The 16,879-nt window shown below is 39.9% G+C and overlaps 1 protein-coding gene across 43 annotated transcripts in view; it reads left to right on the top strand.

Moving 5' to 3' along the window:
* The first annotated feature begins 1,086 nt into the window (after positions 1-1,086).
* The window catches only part of LOC135103447 (longitudinals lacking protein-like), a 62,613-nt gene continuing 46,820 nt past the window's right edge, over positions 1,087-16,879 (top strand). For 24 of the 43 annotated variants that reach the window (XR_010270045.1, XR_010270046.1, XM_064009698.1 and 21 more), the window contains exons 1-4: positions 1,089-1,230; positions 6,479-6,562; positions 6,741-7,658; positions 7,863-7,958. Coding sequence is in view for 39 of the 43 variants with exons in the window: in XM_064009698.1 (XP_063865768.1) it covers positions 6,485-6,562; positions 6,741-7,658; positions 7,863-7,958 (1,092 nt within the window). In the remaining 4 variants the exon portion in view is untranslated. The other 19 variants (XR_010270043.1, XR_010270044.1, XM_064009666.1 and 16 more) reach the window with 8 other exon arrangements.

The following is a 16,879-nucleotide window of genomic DNA, read 5'->3' as shown; positions in this document are numbered from 1 at the left end:
AGTGTGTTAAAGTTACCTAAGGAAAAAAGCTCTGTATTCTAGTAGCACTTATGATTATGGTCTTCCTATGATAATTTGATCCTTAAGGATTTATCCAGCATCCATTCATTCCCGTATATATATATATATATATATATATATATATATATATATATATATATATATATATATATATATATATATATATATATATATATATATATATATATATATAAAAACTTGGCCTCGACTCCCTTCCTTGCTCGGTGACTGGCATGGGGGATATGCTTTTATTAAGTTCGGTACAAAGGTGGACGAAATAGGTTGAGATGCTAAAGTAATCTTGGAATGTTAGACATCTCAATGAGTTATATGGTCTATTGTGGGTTATGTCCTAATAAAGTTTTTTGATAGATCGCATTGATCTATGAAACTACAGTGCAATACAAAAAAAAAAAAAATAAATAAATAAAATAAATAAATAAATAAATGCTCGTCTTGTAGCTCTCATTCAAGTCATACAGATTATGTGTGTATCTTAGTCACAGTGTCTTTTCAATTACTGAAACAGAAAAGAGGTGGGCACCGTAACGAAATTCTTGGCGCTCATCATCCAGACACTCAGCTTTATTATCTATGCAGTTAAATTAATTTTTGCTATCACATTCAGCTATGGACAGCCCTCATTTTGTCTGTAATGGTGATCACAACAGCCACTGTTATATCTAACTAAATTCATCCGATTAAAAAAAAAAAAATCTGTGAAGATCATCTTGGCAGAAGAGAGCTGGCCCTGTCGCCTTTTCTTCCATTTTCATGCACTGGATCAATATAGAAGTGTGCTGCTAAACCTTTGCTGTCTGTTTTTCAAACTTTAGATTCCGATTTCATCGTACATTTATTCATGAGATAACAAAGGTAACATAGAAATATATCAAACGGATATTACAGTAAATTTCAAGGCAAGCCGGATAAATGTAGCGATTATGGAAGAAGAAAAAAAAGTTTCATTTTATTACCTAAACAGAAAAAAGACAGGTGCTCTATTTATCAAAAAATACAACAAAGTTGAATGCCATGCACTGAAATGCATGTGTTTCATCAAATATCTTCCTGTAAAGGAGGAAAACACAAAATTCACGATAAAAAAGAGAATGTAGCGACTTTACTGGCGTGGCAAGCTGGCAACACTGACGGGAAGCTGAGGAGAAAATGGCCGAGACTCGCGAGGCGGTTGTCTAGTCCTTTAAGGTTAGTGTTTTTTCCGCGCCTATCCTTACTATTAGGCATGTTAAGTGTGTGGACTGGTGGTGAAAGTGGTGAGGATTGTGTTGAGTGTGGTGGGGGAGGTGAGACGAGGCGTGGGAGGCGAGGGAAAGGGGAAGAAATGAGGTGGAGGCGTGACCCCTGGGGCACCTTGGTCTGGGGCACGGCGGCGGCCACTGCTAGGAGGATTAAAAGTAATGTCAATATTACTTGTACCTCCTTACCCAGCCGCTCTAGCGTCTGTGTGTGTCAGTGATAGTGTGTTGTGTTTTGGTAGTGCTTGCGGCTTTATGGGGTAAGTTTTTTTTTTTTCCCCCCGTGCTTTTGTTACTTGAGAATTCCGCGGTCGTCATGAGGAATGTGCTTTAGCTTAGTAGTATTAGTTGTCTTCCTATGTTAGTTGTCAGAGTAATGGGGTTAGATTATTATTTTTTTTTTCGTTCATGTTTCAGTAAATTGCCATGATTCTGACAGCGAAGTATCTGAATTGTATGTAATTCTATGTAGTAATTCTGTTCTATAACTGTCTAATATCTGACAATTCTCAGTTTTTTGTTCTTATTCAGAATAATTAATTTTATTTAGATTTGAAAAAAAAAAAAAATATATATATATATAATGTGATAAGATCTGCGTGGGAATGGATGTCTTGTAATGTTGATAACGGACAGTTTGGTTTTCACATTTTTGGACTCGTATCTTTAAGACAGGTGAAGAGTAAACTCACTTACAACTTTGTTTTTCAGAATTGTACTAGTCACCTTGTCTAATCACTTTGACAGTATCTACTTATTATTGACAATATAGGCTTAATTAAATCTAAGTCTTTGGTCTCTGTTTTCATTGATTTCCTTGCAGCTTTTCTCTCTCTCTCTCTCTCTCTCTCTCTCTCTCTCTCTCTCTCTCTCTCTCTCTCTCTCTCTCTCTCTCTCTCTCTCTCTCTCTCTCTCTCTCTCTCTCTATATATATATATATATATAAACACACCTTTGTAAATTCTCTCTCTCTCTCTCTCTCTCTCTCTCTCTCTCTCTCTCTCTCTCTCTCTCTCTCTCTCTCTCTCTCTCTCTCTCTCTCTCTCTCTCTCTCTCTCTCTCTATATATAAACCCACACCTTTGTAAATTCTCTCTCTCTCTCTCTCTCTCTCTCTCTCTCTCTCTCTCTCTCTCTCTCTCTCTCTCTCTCTCTCTCTCTCTCTCTCTCTCTCTCTCTCTCTCTCTCTCTCTCTCTTCCCCTCCTCTCGTGTAACCTATTACTTGAATGACATTATTCCTCTAGCAATACCTGTATGTACTCCTTTTACAGGTCACTTTTTTCATTAAGATTTTCAGACCTTATATACATTATTATTATTTATTTATTTATTTATTTATTTATTGTTGTTATTTATTATTATTATTATTATTATTATTATTATTATTATTATTATTATTATTATTATTATTGTGTTTGGAATTGAGATAATTACTCCTAAACTAACCGAACAGGAGGCAAATCATATATAGTTTGGACATGAGATTATTATTTGGTTCTAACTTCATCTTATTAAGAAGGAAGCTTTCCTCTTTTATTGTATTCGGAAGTTTTTCATGTATTCATAAATTCTCATGGGAATCTGGATTAAGGTAAAGATAAGAAATGGAAGATTAGTTGGTGAAAGAAATCTAGATAATTGTCCTTTTTATTTATGGGGATGGCTGATACTTGCTGATTCAGCAACTGTTTCCTTCTGTAGTTTGAAACATCTGCCACAGCCTTTGTACCCTATATGGTTGTCATTTGATTTCATCTTGTGCATCAGTGGTGTGAAGCAGTTGTAATTTTATTTAACCTTAACTGGAAATTTGAGTTATGAGCTAGGTGGTTTTGGTTGTGGTGTGATTGTAGGGTCTTCATGCTGATGTAGCTGTTTATGTGCAGCTGAACATTACTTATTTTGTAGCCTAGGTAACAGTTGTATAATATTGTAGCTACTTTATTAGTCTTGGGCTTGCTTTGGAGATTGTGGTAACAAGCAGTTTATGCTTTAGTTTTAAAAAGAAAGTTTGGTCTTATTTAATTAATGAGCTGTATTTATAGTAGATTTGGTATGAATGCTAAGTGCAGATGAATCATTTTGTGTATGAACTGTATTGTAGATTAGGCTACACTCTGAAGTATGTGTAAAGTCATTGATGAAAATGCATTTTTTTAATAAATCAGGAAAAAATATTTTATTTCAGTGAAAGTGGTGGTACTGTACATTAACATGATGTAAATCATGGGTTCATTTGGCAGATGAGGATCTTATTTAAGCATTGTTACTTTTATAAGAAAATATCTTAGAACTAATTGTGTTCAACAATTTCTGTATTATTAGAGCACATACCTAACATTTCAAGCACGTTCACAATAAGGATCTGTTTGCCCCAAGTATGAAAGTTAAAAGTAGATATTTGTTACCTATGACAGGCCTCACTATCTTTAGCAGCAGTGCTCGTATACTTGTAACTGGAGTCTAAGCTGTTGCAGTAACCTTATCACTGATGGGACAGTGGCTCTTGTAACTTGTTACAGGCTTAATGAGCCTGTTTCCTACATAGCTAGCCTCTCCACACTATAAGTTATACCTCTCTTTCCAGTACTTTATTTTCTGTAGTACTTATGTAATTGGTTTGTGAATCATTGGACAGGCAACTGATAGATTATGAATATGCTGAAACAAAATTGACAAAGAATAATTGAGATAATCCATATTGAAGTCATGGAATAAAATAATGTTTACACCACTTTTTGTTCAGTGCTGCTCTTTCCTGGCATTATTATGATACTTTAAATATAATTCTGATTTGTGATAGAAAAGTTCTGCTGAACGTAACTGTTACTACATCAGGTAAGGTGGAAAGGAAGGATGGTAAGCAGTGTTTTATCTTAAGCTGTAGACAGTAATTTTTGTGGCAAGCTGTAGACAGTAATTTTTGTGGCAACAGCTTGATATAAAAAAAAGTTTCTTACCACCCTTCCTTTCTACCTTAAATAAAGTCTGATAATACCATTTTGTTGAGGATAACCTCCCTTACTACATACCATTATTATTATTATTATTATTATTATTATTATTATTATTATTATTATTATTAGTAGTAGTAGTAGTAGTAGTAGTAGTTACATTAATTTCATGAAAAAAAATAACCACAGAAAAATGCACAAGAAACATTTTCAGTTCAGTCTGTGATTTCAGCTTGCATTATCTTGATTATTCTTTGTAAAATTAAATTTTCCACAAACTGCTATCATTCTTGTGTCTTGTGATCACAAAATCAATTAAATATTTCACAAAATAAGAGAGATACAAATAATTTAATCTTATACATGGTGTGGAGAGGTCAGCATCTGCACTAAGCTGACTAGAATGACCGAGGCATGGATCAGTCATTGAGGTTGTTAAAGTAGTTTAGGCTTCAATTGCAAACTAGGAATGAATGGAGTGTAACTGATTTCTGGGCTAAGAAGATTACCTCTTGTTCTCTGCTTGGTCTCCAGTGCATAGGCTGTTCACTACTGATATTTTATAGCCAAACCTGCAGTTTTAGCTCTTAAATGTAATTATTTCGGATAGCTTTATCAGTAAATATCATTCATATTGACAGCCCAGCAAGCAAATTTTGCAATTTCTTTGGCATTAAGGGCATATGATGTAAAAATGCAAGGCACATCTAATATTTTGTTGTGGATTAGAGAAAATTCATTTCAATCAGAATTTAACTTGTTTTATTTGTAAATGTTAACTACTCAGTGTCATAGTTTTTATTTTACTGTAAATAATTTTTGCATTGTGATACTGATGGTGATAAGTCAGACTGTTTTTTCACCACCATATTTTGCTATGTATAGCATTTTCCACATTCTTGGATATGTTGACAGTGAAATTGAGTGCAGATGATCACTTGACAGTTGACCATGGCTATACGTACCATGCAATCTTCATCTGTTATTGTTACCATGTTTCATGCTAATAACATAGACAATGAATATGAATATGAATACCTTACAGAACTTTCAAGAATACAGCTCTACAGTACAAGTCATAAGTATTGGACTTCCCAGCTGGGTGGTCCAGTATTTACAATGAAAAAAATATGGTCCTCTTGAGGGTGAACCATTTTAGCCAAAATTATTAGCCTCTGCCATGACTTCATTGCATCCCTCAGCTTTGCACTTTTGTCTCACAACTTCCATTCAGCATGCCTTGGGGCTCGGAGAGCAGTAACCTGCAGCGACTTCCCCAACCTGATGTATTATTGTGTAATGACATCTTGTGATAATTCATTCTTTTCGCCAATATGGCTAAAACAAGACTATTCATTTGAGACTATTGCACAGATCATGAGCTTCAAGGAAGTAGGTTAGAGAAATAACTGAACAGTTGGCAGCATCCACAAGTCATTCAAGTCAAGTCAAGTTGGTTATGGCGGTTCAGGGAGGAAGGGAATCATGATATGCCTGAACCTAAAAAAAAACGTCTGGGCGCCCCAGTGGTCTTGACATCAGACTCCACTGGATGCTTTAAGACAGTAACAAGCCTCTTATTTGTCGAGGTTGAGGTATATCATGATTCCCTTCCTCCCTGAACCGCTGTAACCAATACTTGACTTGTCGTGGATGCTGCCAGTTATTCAGCTATTTCTCAAACTGAATGACCTGCTTCCTTGGGGTTGGGGCTCGATCTGCACAATAGTCTCAGATGAATACTCTTTCGTTTTAGCCATATTAGCAAACAGGATGAATTATCACAAGATGTCATTGTGCAATAATACGTCAGGATGCAGAAAAAGTTGCAGCAGATCACTGCTCTCCAATGAGCCCCAAGGCACACTGAGGGGAGGCTATAAGTTAGCGGCATGAAGCTGAGAGATGCAATGATGTCATGGCAAGGGCTGACACTTTTGGGTAAAGTGGTTCCCTCTCAAGAGGACCTTACTTTTTTGCTAGAAGCTGCAATACTTATGACTAATACTGTAGATATGTTAGTAGTTAGCATTTGTCAACTGGTAATATAGGTATGATGGTTGATACCTTTGTATTATAATCTTGAATCTTTGTAACCTCAAGAGTGCTTATTAGTTCAGAATTGAGCACAGTAGTCATTAATATGATATGAGTAGCAAGATGGGACCAATGTGTGTATTTAACATTAGAATGTTTAATATGAAGTAGTGTTGGCTTCATGTTTAATTGGTGTGTATTTTACAGGTTAAAATGGAGGAACTACTGTCGTTAAAGTGGAACAATCACCGTTCCACATTTTTACACATTTTGGGTGTGCTCAGGGATAAGGTAAGTTGAGTTTCAAGTGCTTGTTAGAAAATGATTTACACATTTCACTTTCTAAAGAAAAGATTGGTCTTTATCAGTGAGAATAGTTCTGTAGAGAATTAGTTGGGGAAATTATTCAAATATGCATTTTTGTAATACCAAATACTGACTATTTTTTTCCTTTTCCTTTCTTTTTCAGCAAGCGTACACAGATGTGACTCTAGCATGTGATGGCAAATTCTACAGTGTGCACAAGTTGGTGCTCTCAACATGCAGTGATTATTTTTGTGCCATGTTTGACAAAACTGCTTGTAAGAGCCCTGTTATAGTGTTGAAAGACATTAAAAGTGAGGACCTAGAGGCCTTGCTAGATTATATGTACCTTGGTGAAGTGAATGTGAGACAGAGTGACTTGGCGTCTTTGATAAAGGCGGCGGAAAACCTTAGAATCAAGGGCCTTGCAGTACCTGATGATGAACCTCCTAAGAAAGGTTCTGCCCCTGCCTCTCGGACTGACTCTGGCAGGAGGGAGGGGGGCAGTGGCAGCCCTCCTTCCAAGAGGAAACGTAGAGACGAGGGTGAGGACGGAAGGGAAGATGTAAGACCTTCCGCTCCTTCAACAGGGGGTTTACATACCCCTCCCCCACCCTCCTCTAGACCAAAGAGTCCCATTAGCCAGCGACTAAGTTCCTCCCCTCTCAGAACCTCTCAGGAGTCCCTCATGCCGGAGGACCGTGATAGCCGTCCCCTCTCTTCTCCGGCAGAATCTCCTGCTGCCTCCCATCTTACGCCTCACCAATCCTCACAACAGTTGCCTCATCAGTCATCTCAGTCATCACAACCTTTGCCTGATCAGCATGAAGTCAGTAATCAGTATAGAGGGGAGGAGACACCCACATTCGTCAAGGTAGAAATGGAGGAGGAGGCGGATGACATGCAGAGGGATTCTTACAACATGAGTGGGGACGGCTATAAGGAGGAAAACAGTGGGGGTGACCTGGGAGGGGACCTGAGCAATGATCTGCCGGAATTCCTTCAGCAGGCAGCTTCCGGTGCCCTTGCTAGTACCTCCGCCTCCTACCATCATGCCTTTGCTGGACCCTCAGGCTTTCAGCCGGTGAGTTGGTTGGCAAGCACCAGCAGCAAGTTTGTCTGTGTACTTGTTGGTGATCTATGAAATATTCCCAAGAAAGCAAAACCAAATGTAGAATTGCTTTGTATGCAAAAGGATTACTTCAGTAATTAATTTCATTGAAAGCATGAAGGAACTAAATCTTATTATTCCAGATCAGTCTTGATGATGTATTTTTTGCGTGTACAGGATGTGTCTGGCTGGCAGGGGGATAGCCAGTCCTTGCCTGGGAGTTTCTCTGGGCTGGGTTTTCAGCAGCCTTCCTCTCAGGATAATCCACCAGGGGTGAGTGTTAACTTTTATCTTGGAATGGTGAAGCATTACCAGTTACTTGTGCAATACCTTAGTGAAAATTATTGTCAGCTTTGGAAGAAAACTAGGGATTGCAGATCAGTGTTTCTTCATGGCTTATTCATTTTCCTTAAAAAAGGAGTAAGGAATGTTAAATTGTCAGATTATTTATTAACTCTACCAGCTTATTTCATGATATTTTTCATTAGTTTTAATTGTTATACTGCAGGAGAGGAATCTTCAGGCTCTTCTTTCCTCTTCATACTCTGCTAAGCAAGCTTGTGCTGTTGGTAGGCTGTGTCTAAATTCAAGGGGTCAGTCTTTAAAATGTTTAAATGATAAAAGAAAACCTGGGGATGCTCTGTACACTTACGTTTGAAGTTAGTTTGACATTTCCTCAAATATTGAACCTGTTGGATGATGAACGTAACTTGCAGCCTCAAGATTGCATCAAATACTGTCTTTCTCATTTCTTTCAAAGTAACTCAAGATGAAAGTAAGACATTGCTGGTCAGGTAGTATTTGCTTGCTCTTCTCATTAGTGTTGTGCAGAGCTTGGTAACTAATCCCTGAAACTGACTCATTCACAGTTCTTGTATTGGTATTTTCATAGATTGATTTATGTAGTTCTTGTTTCAGTTTGTGTACACTATAGTAGCTTAAGCGTAGACTGGGCCTGCTATTAATCCTCAGAAGATTGCAGTATAGAATTATCTAAAAGGTCAGTTTGTTATGGATTGATTGAAATTACTTTCAATAGTTTTCATGATCATACAGTGGATAACAGACTAATTAAATTGATGCTTTTTGTTAGATGTGTGTGTTGCTTTAATAGGCAAGAAAGCTGGGTATCAAGACTTGACTGAAAAGGAGAAATAGGACTATGTCATGTAATCTAGTTCATATTCATTTGAGGCATTTCTTGACTGTCCGTTTCTTTCAACACAACTTTCCAGTGGTATTCCTTTCACTATGCCTAAAACTCATTTGTAGCCTGATATCTCTGCTTTAGTTGCAAACTAAATATCTTTTCTAATAGTCCTCTCTTGCAGTATTATCCTGTATGTTTGAAAAGTTACGGAACTGGTAATGCTTCACCCTAATGGAAGGATTGATAGATGGTGTGTTTGTACCTTAATACTTTTGTTGACAGTATTCTGGCATTCCATTGGTTCTCTCCACATAGATGCAAACTAATTAGCATAAGCTAAAACCAATCATAAGGTACAGTGTTACAACTTGTGTCATTATGAAGTCATTGCCTCGAAGCACATGGCATGTTTTTATGTGTACCTGTGGATATTTTTTCTTTTCCCCTTTTGCAAAAACATTATCATGAAATGTTGTAAGGCATACTCTGAAGTCACATTAAAACCAAAATTGTTGGAATCTGAAGTCTTTAAGTATAGTCTTTATTGTGTACTACTATGAAATAATTTTTAGTCTTAAAAAAAGAAAAAATCTTAATACAAAGTTTCCTATCAGTGTCATTGATTGGGGTCTTGCATCTTAGAGTTGAATGTCTTTTAAAGTAATTGTGCTTGTTTAAAGTAATGATTCAAAGATACCCCATAAATACATAGAGCTTGATGCCTAATAATAGTAGGCATGCCTGTCAATCCTTCCTTTATGAGAATGAGTTGTACATAATAATCTTTGTAGCAAACTTATTACTTTACATATTTTGCTTCATCTTGTGCATCAGTAACACTTACAAAGTGTATGCCTCTTTTGATAAAAAGAAAAAAAAAATAAGAAATAATAATAATAATAATAATTATGGTTTGCTGCAAGGATACCTCATTTAGACTATATTTTTCCAAGATGCTACAAGGTTCTGCTGCTGTCTGCCTGTCCATCCCAATATTTGATTGTTGTACTGACAATGGCACACTCATATTTTATTTATTTCCCTGCCACTGTGTTGGTTGCTGCAACATGTTTTATTGTGTGGCATCTCGGAGCAGAATTACCAGTTCTGCAAGTCACATTTTCATATTTGGAATTTCAGTAATTTGTGTTGTTTTATTCTTTTACTTGATCAGCTGCTAGCATAGCAGTGCCAATGTAAGTGGCACTGTATGATAAATTCTGATAAATAATTCTTCATTTAGATCAATCTTTGTAAATTTAGCATTTTTCTGGATAATGGATTTTAGGTGGGAAAAAATGCTGGCAGATGTAGTATTCATACATGAAATAGCATAATGAGTAGCATTCATTGTAGCATCTTTGAAATAGTTTGTAACTGTATTTGTGTGTTGTATGTACCAGTTTCTTTATTGTGCAACTAATTGCATATGAAAGCTGGCTATCTATGTACTGCGTCATTTGGCACATTGCCTTGTTGAGGGAAGCGACTTAGTCCTTGGCTTTGGGAAGACAGCTCTCAGTCTTGGTGAGGTGGAGAAAAGGATACGGCATTAAGAGAACCTCATGGGAGTGGAAAACCTGCTGCTTGAGGAAATCACAGCATTTTGACAATGAGAAGTTTTGTGTTGGATGTGGGGCATCCAGCACTGCTCTTGAAGTGTTTGTTTAGTTTGTGTGGCATCTTGTACCATGGGTAGGTGCTCTTGGCTAACAGTGGAGGACATGATGTGCAAGACATCATTAACATATCGACAGTTCCTATTTGGAGTAGTATATTGCTGACCTGCACAACTTGTTGCAGACAAGAATCGAGTGGGCTGTTCAACCCCAGGGTATGAGGAGTCTTGCCTTCAACTCGTCACAACTTGGGAGGGTTGCTTGCTCTCTCTGTGGCAAACTAGTGAGACCAGCCAAAATGAAGAGGCATCTTATGATCCACACTGGTCAAAAGCCCTTTGAATGTCCACACTGTCATCACCGAACCAATCGCAAGGAAAACTTGGATGATCATATCCGTAGGAGGCACTATCGTGACTTGGCAACACCATAGGGGGCAGCCACTTGGGCAAGTCTGCCATTATAAATTACTCGAGGTTGTTACAGTTGACCTTGGCATTGCCTTGGTGTTGATTCTAGTAAAGGAAGCTTGATCTCAGCAATTTATGTTTTGTATTTATTTTATTTTATTTATTTTTTTCACAAGGATAGTGATGGGGATTATTAGTTCTTGGAGTATTTGAGTATTTTACCTTTTTTTTTTTATGAATACAGTAATGCTTTTGCTTTTTTTTGTTTAATGTCATAAATGTTATTGGCGTGTAAAGTTGTAGGTTCTGTTCTTCCAGTGACTCTTCTGAGTTGTGTTCTTTGGGACTGCTACTGTAACTGAATGATGATATGCATTTTGGTGGCTACTTTGAGAGTGAGCCTAACATATATAGTATAATACTCTAAAGTAAAATTTACAGTGTGTATTATTATGTAAAGCTTTAATACTGTCATGGATGATTATGCTTCTTTGCATTAACTGGACATGAAAAAAAATAAAATAAGCTTGATTTATTCCTGCTAACGAAGTTTCAGGTTAGAATCTAACTTTTAATCTTTGTTGCAAATTTTTCCTTTCTTTACTAACAAAATTTGTTACATGTTGTCTAGTGGATGTAGGAATGTAAAGAGGGTTGTTTCATCAGAATTGTTTGTGTGGTTTAGAGGGAAGGGGTGTGAGAGGATCAGGAACATTTGTCACTAAATTGTCTTGGGTTTAGTGTTGCTGTTATTTATGGGTGAATGATAATAGTGTTTTGGTAGACATAGATGAAGATGCATGGGTGTTAGATACAGTGTCAAGATAATGGATGAGGAGGAAACTGTGTGGTTAGCTCTGTGTCTGGGTCAGGGGAGAGCACTTACATTGGTGCAGATATGGCTGTTGGGTGTTAAAGTGGGTGTTAGGTGCTACATGGGTGAGGGTAAGGCTCTGTTGGTGATGGGGTAACTGTCCAATACCTAGGTGAGAGTTAAGGTTATGCGTGTGTGGGGGCTGGTATCAACGTACGGGAGGGTGAAGCTAAGATTGTAGGTGTTCGGAAAACTGCCTGCAGAGGTGAGTGTGAGGCTGTGTTGGTGTGTTTGAATAGTTGTACTGGGTGTGTTTTGAGTCAGGGAGAAAGAACAGTGATGGAAATAGATTGCAGTAGCCCAGTGTTGGTGCTGCTATGGCTGGGGAGTTGGAGATTGTAACTCACCATGAGATCCTGTTGAGTTTAGCATTTGTATTTGAGTTTTGACAACTGTGTACATAATTATAGTGGTCATATTTGTACCAGCTTTACTGCTTTATGTTCTAAAGAGGCAGACCCTGACAATACTGACACCAAAGGTCAAACAACCAAAGATTATCTACAGTTCACATGATGTTTAATGCTGACATTGATTGTAGTCTTCACTTGACTAGAGTTGTGTCATATGTGAAATAATTGAGTGGATACGGATTGATCATTGAATGGTGTGATGAAGCATTTTTAAAAGTTGTTTTTAAAGGTTAGAAATATTAGTATACGAAGCTTACAAATGGTTTAGTGGAAGAAGGTATGATTATCAGGACGGATTGGGGCAGGGCCATGTACTCACAGCAGTAGTTGATAGTCTTTATTGTTCATTACAGAGGAACTCAGCTATGGTAGAGCCATACGTGAGGCGGCATCAATGCCCATCTTGCTCTAAGGCCTTTGTTCTGGGCACGGACCTGAAGCGTCACCTTCTGGTACACACGGGGGAGAAGCCTTTTAGGTGTCCTCACTGTCCGCACCGAGCTAACCGCAAGGGCAACATGATGGTCCATGTGATGAATAAACACAGGGACATCGCTAAGGGACCTGTGAGCCTCACCATGTAATGCTGTGGAGTCTCATCCACGTTTGGTAATGCTGAGCGCTGTTTGTAGGGGTGGGATTGCAGTGCTGTTGAACATGTTGAGTGATGTTCTCGCACCTTTGGTGACATTGCTGGTCTTGTTTTCTGAGTTATGTAACAGTGATGTGTGTGGGAGTTATGTGGCTCTCGTGCATGCTGTTGTCAACAGTTGGAGCAGTGAGCAATGCTGACGAGAGGTCGTCCTTGTTGCAGGGTGACCGAAGGGAGCTGGGCAGCTGCCTCATAGATGAGGCTGGTCTCAGTGGAGTAACCTCTCACTGGAGGCTATTGATGAATCCCAAACTTCCTTCAGAAGGGATGAAAGCCTACAGTTGCAGATTCTGTGGTAAATCCTTCACCGACTCCTCTAATCTGCGGCGGCACACCATGATTCACACAGGAGAGAAGCCTTACAAGTGTCCTCAGTGCAGCCACTCCTCCAACAGGAAAGGCAACCTGATAGCCCACATCATGGCTGTGCACAAGAAGCTTGATGCTGCTGACGTGGTACCAGATTACTCAGCTGTGAAAGACTGAGTTAGCAGCCAGTGGCTTGCTTGGTGTGCCCAGAGGACAGGAGTGATTTGCACCTGTGGATCTGTGAAATAATTGTGTTACTGCTTGTGTCTCCATGAAGTGTTACAAGTAAAGTGAAGATCCCATCACAGGGCTGTGCAAAGGTAGTAGTAGGAACAAATGGTGTGTGAAAATTGCTTGCCAGAAATATTTTGCCTGAAACCTGCAAATAGTACCCATTTGGTGGGGTTCATTGTCAACCGGTGTTTGTGTAGCAGATTTATAGCAGTAAATCTTTTTATGAAAATAAATTTTCATTTGCCTAAGACTAAAAGGACATAGGTTTATTATAATTTACAATAAGAGTGATTATATGTGGCTTTGTGTTGTCTGGGTCTTGTGCTTGGCCAAGTTTTTAACAGGATTAGAGATACATTAGGAATAAGGGGTGATGGGAAGGGAAGTGGAATGAGTTGAGCTGTGTTCCCAGTGGCTCTGCTCCTAGTCTGATAAGGACTTTTCTTTTACAGATTGGAGCTGAATCGCTTGGGAATGTATGCAAAGTTTGTGGGAAAGTTTTCAACGGAAGGAATTGGAAACAAAATCTTGAGTATCATTTCCTAACACATACCAAGGAAAAGCCATTCAAATGCCCAATCTGCTTACACAGATCTGCTCTTAAGTATAATTTAATCCGACATATACGTAACAGACACAGGGACCTCCTGGCAGCTCCTTGTCAGGGTCAGTCTGGGGCAACAGGCAACAGCAAGGTGCTGGCAGAAGCCAATAGTCAGGGCACATCTTACCAGGCAGCACAGCAAAGGCAGGATAGGGATGCTACCTGTGGTCAGGACACTGCCACCGCACTACAGTTTGCATTAGACCAGGGACATTCGGGGCAGGGCACTCGGCTGCCATCCTGTTCAGACGTTCAGATTACAGCTACTAGTGAGGTCCATCCTACCACCAGTCATAAGCAGAGTCCTTTACAGGATAATAGCTCCTCTTTGATGATCAATCAGAAGGCCACTGCATCAGTAAGTCAAGTCAATGCGTTAAGCACATGTCAGAGCATTACTCCTTCCCAGTGTGGTCAGAAGGCTGTGTCTGTGGTTCAGGCCATGGGCTTTCTTTCTGGTGAGCCTCTCAACAGTGATCATGGCACCTCACGCCTTGGGGTGCCCTACCACCAGCACCTCCCAAGTGCTGGCCTTGTTAAGCAACATGACACTCATACTTTTCCTAGTCAGGAGATGAATGTTCTACAAAGCCACGACCTCCAGCTGTCAATTGACTAGTAACAGGTTACTGGGCTGGACAGATTGAAGCACAGCTAATTTTGACTAAAAGGGTTGATGGTGCTATTGTTGTGTGACACAAAAAATGTTAATAGTTCTGAGTAGGTTTATGTGTTCCAGGGGGAGGAGGGAGAGCTGCCAGTCATACGTGATAAGAGACAAGGCGAGTTGGTAATGGGGGGCCGTCACACCTGGGGCCCCCTCGGCCGGTCCCCCTCCCACCTCAGGACCCACAGGATCCACGAGTGTAGTCTCTGTGGTAAAGCTTTTGGCTGGGCCGGGGACCTCAAGAGGCACATGAGGACACACACAGGGGTCCGCCCTTTCCAGTGCCCCCACTGTCCTTACCGAGCCAACCAGCACCCTAACCTCACCCGCCACATACGCACCCGACACATGCAGGCCCTCTCGTAGCTAGTGCTAGTGCTAGTGTGTGTGTGTGTGTGTGTGTGTGCGTGCGTGCGTGCGTGCGTGCGTGCGTGCGTGCGTGCGTGCGTGCGTGTGCATGTGCGTGTTGCTGAATGAGCACTTGTGCTGCAAGTTGTTAGTTGTTGCTGTAGCGTGTCCGTAGAGCTGAAGTAGACAATGAGGCACTCCCAGTGGAATCAGTAGTGCCAGAAGTTTATACTGTTGGATTGACTTCAGACAGATAGCCATGAGTGGCTTGATTTCCAGCCTGACTTACATTGATGCTGCTGATTGGCTGTTGTTTTTGTTAATAGGAGACTGGCCGCCCAGCATCCTAACGTATGATAAGAAACTAATCATGTTTCTTTATTTAGCTCACCTGTCTCAGGATAGGCTAGGTCAGCTTACATCACTGGATCAAGCAATGATTTTAATTAATACAACTGTAAGACAATTTTTTTGAAACTTCATTTTATGAAAAACAAAGTAAGTTTGGTTACTATAATCCTGAGCTTAAAGATGAAGTGCAATGTAACATGTATATATTGCACCCTAATCAACTAAATGCAACAAAGAGGGTTTCAAACAGACATACTCTATTGTTATTAGATGTTTTGTAATGATACTTTGTAGAAAATTTGATATGGAAAATTACGTACATGCTAAAATAAAGTATAAGTGTTTATTGAAAACAAAAGAGTAAAAATGTTAGCAGCACCGCTTATCCACTAAAGAATAACAGGAGTTTCTCTCTCTCTCTCTCTCTCTCTCTCTCTCTCTCTCTCTCTCTCTCTCTCTCTCTCTCTCTCTCTCTCTCTCTCTCTCTCTCTCTCTCTCTCTCTCTCTCTCTCTCTCTCTCTCTCTCTCTCTCTCTCTCTCTCTCTCTCTCTCTCTCTCTCTCCGTGTTTCATTATAACATCATCTCAGAGTTATTTCACTTGTGTCGTGATTTAATTTCTTTTTATTGTAAATTAACGACAATGTTTTGACAAGCGTTTTGAGTTCAGTAAATCTTTTGGTATCTTGTGGTCATTGTGGGTCTTGCGTCCTTTAAAAATGACAAGTGGGGGAAATAAAAACAATATATTTTCTGAGCTCTACGCGAGGATGTTGGATGGCGAAAGGGTGAAGCACAACGTCCGTCTTTCTGAGGAGAGAGAGAGAGAAAAAAAAAAGGATGTTTTGCCACTCTTGGGTATCTAGCTGAAGAGAATCCACTCGTTTTTGATCATACGGAAAACACACGAGTCTTTGGTGGCTTATCTGTGATGTTTGTTTAGGTTGCCAGCTCCTGTTAGGTGTAAGGGAGGTTGGGCCTCGCATAGTCATTTGGTGCAGTCGCCCGTATGGCTAGATCAGTAATATTCTACCTTTTGACTGCTGGTTGTATTCATTCCTTAATTTTTCTTTCCACAGAACGTCCATTATTTTAATAAAAGGATAAGATTGTTTTGCTTAAAGAAAAGTATTGCCGCTGTCAATAAAGTGGGATCACTGTGATGTCTTGGTTTCTGTGAGCCCCTGAGATCGCTGCAAGACTGGGACGGGGTGGGGCTTCGGATTAGTGCCTCCTTGTTTAGGCACCGCCTTGGAACGCCCTTGGTTAGTAGCAGTGTTTGATGCTGCCTGTTGTGAGGATGTAGTCAAGCACAGGCGCCGGCGACCTTCTGAGGTGTGTGGCGCGTGGGCTGCAAGCTGAAGCACCCCTTGTGTTGCAGGGTTCGGGGGGCTGGAGCGCCTGTGCCGGATGGGAGGTGGGAGTGGTAGGGGGGGAGCCGCCCACGGGTGGTGATCCGTCACAGCCACTGCACGCGTCCCCGGCGGCGGTTTGGAGACGGCCCTCGGTCCCGGTCACCGAGAAGATGCACGCGTGTCCAACGTGCGGCAAAACCTTTGGTACCT

This window comes from Scylla paramamosain, chromosome 9 (genome assembly GCF_035594125.1).
Source record: "Scylla paramamosain isolate STU-SP2022 chromosome 9, ASM3559412v1, whole genome shotgun sequence".
In the NCBI taxonomy this organism is placed as follows: domain Eukaryota; kingdom Metazoa; phylum Arthropoda; class Malacostraca; order Decapoda; family Portunidae; genus Scylla; species Scylla paramamosain.
Note: the sequence above shows the minus strand (reverse complement) of the source record. Positions and strands in the feature narration are given on the sequence as shown.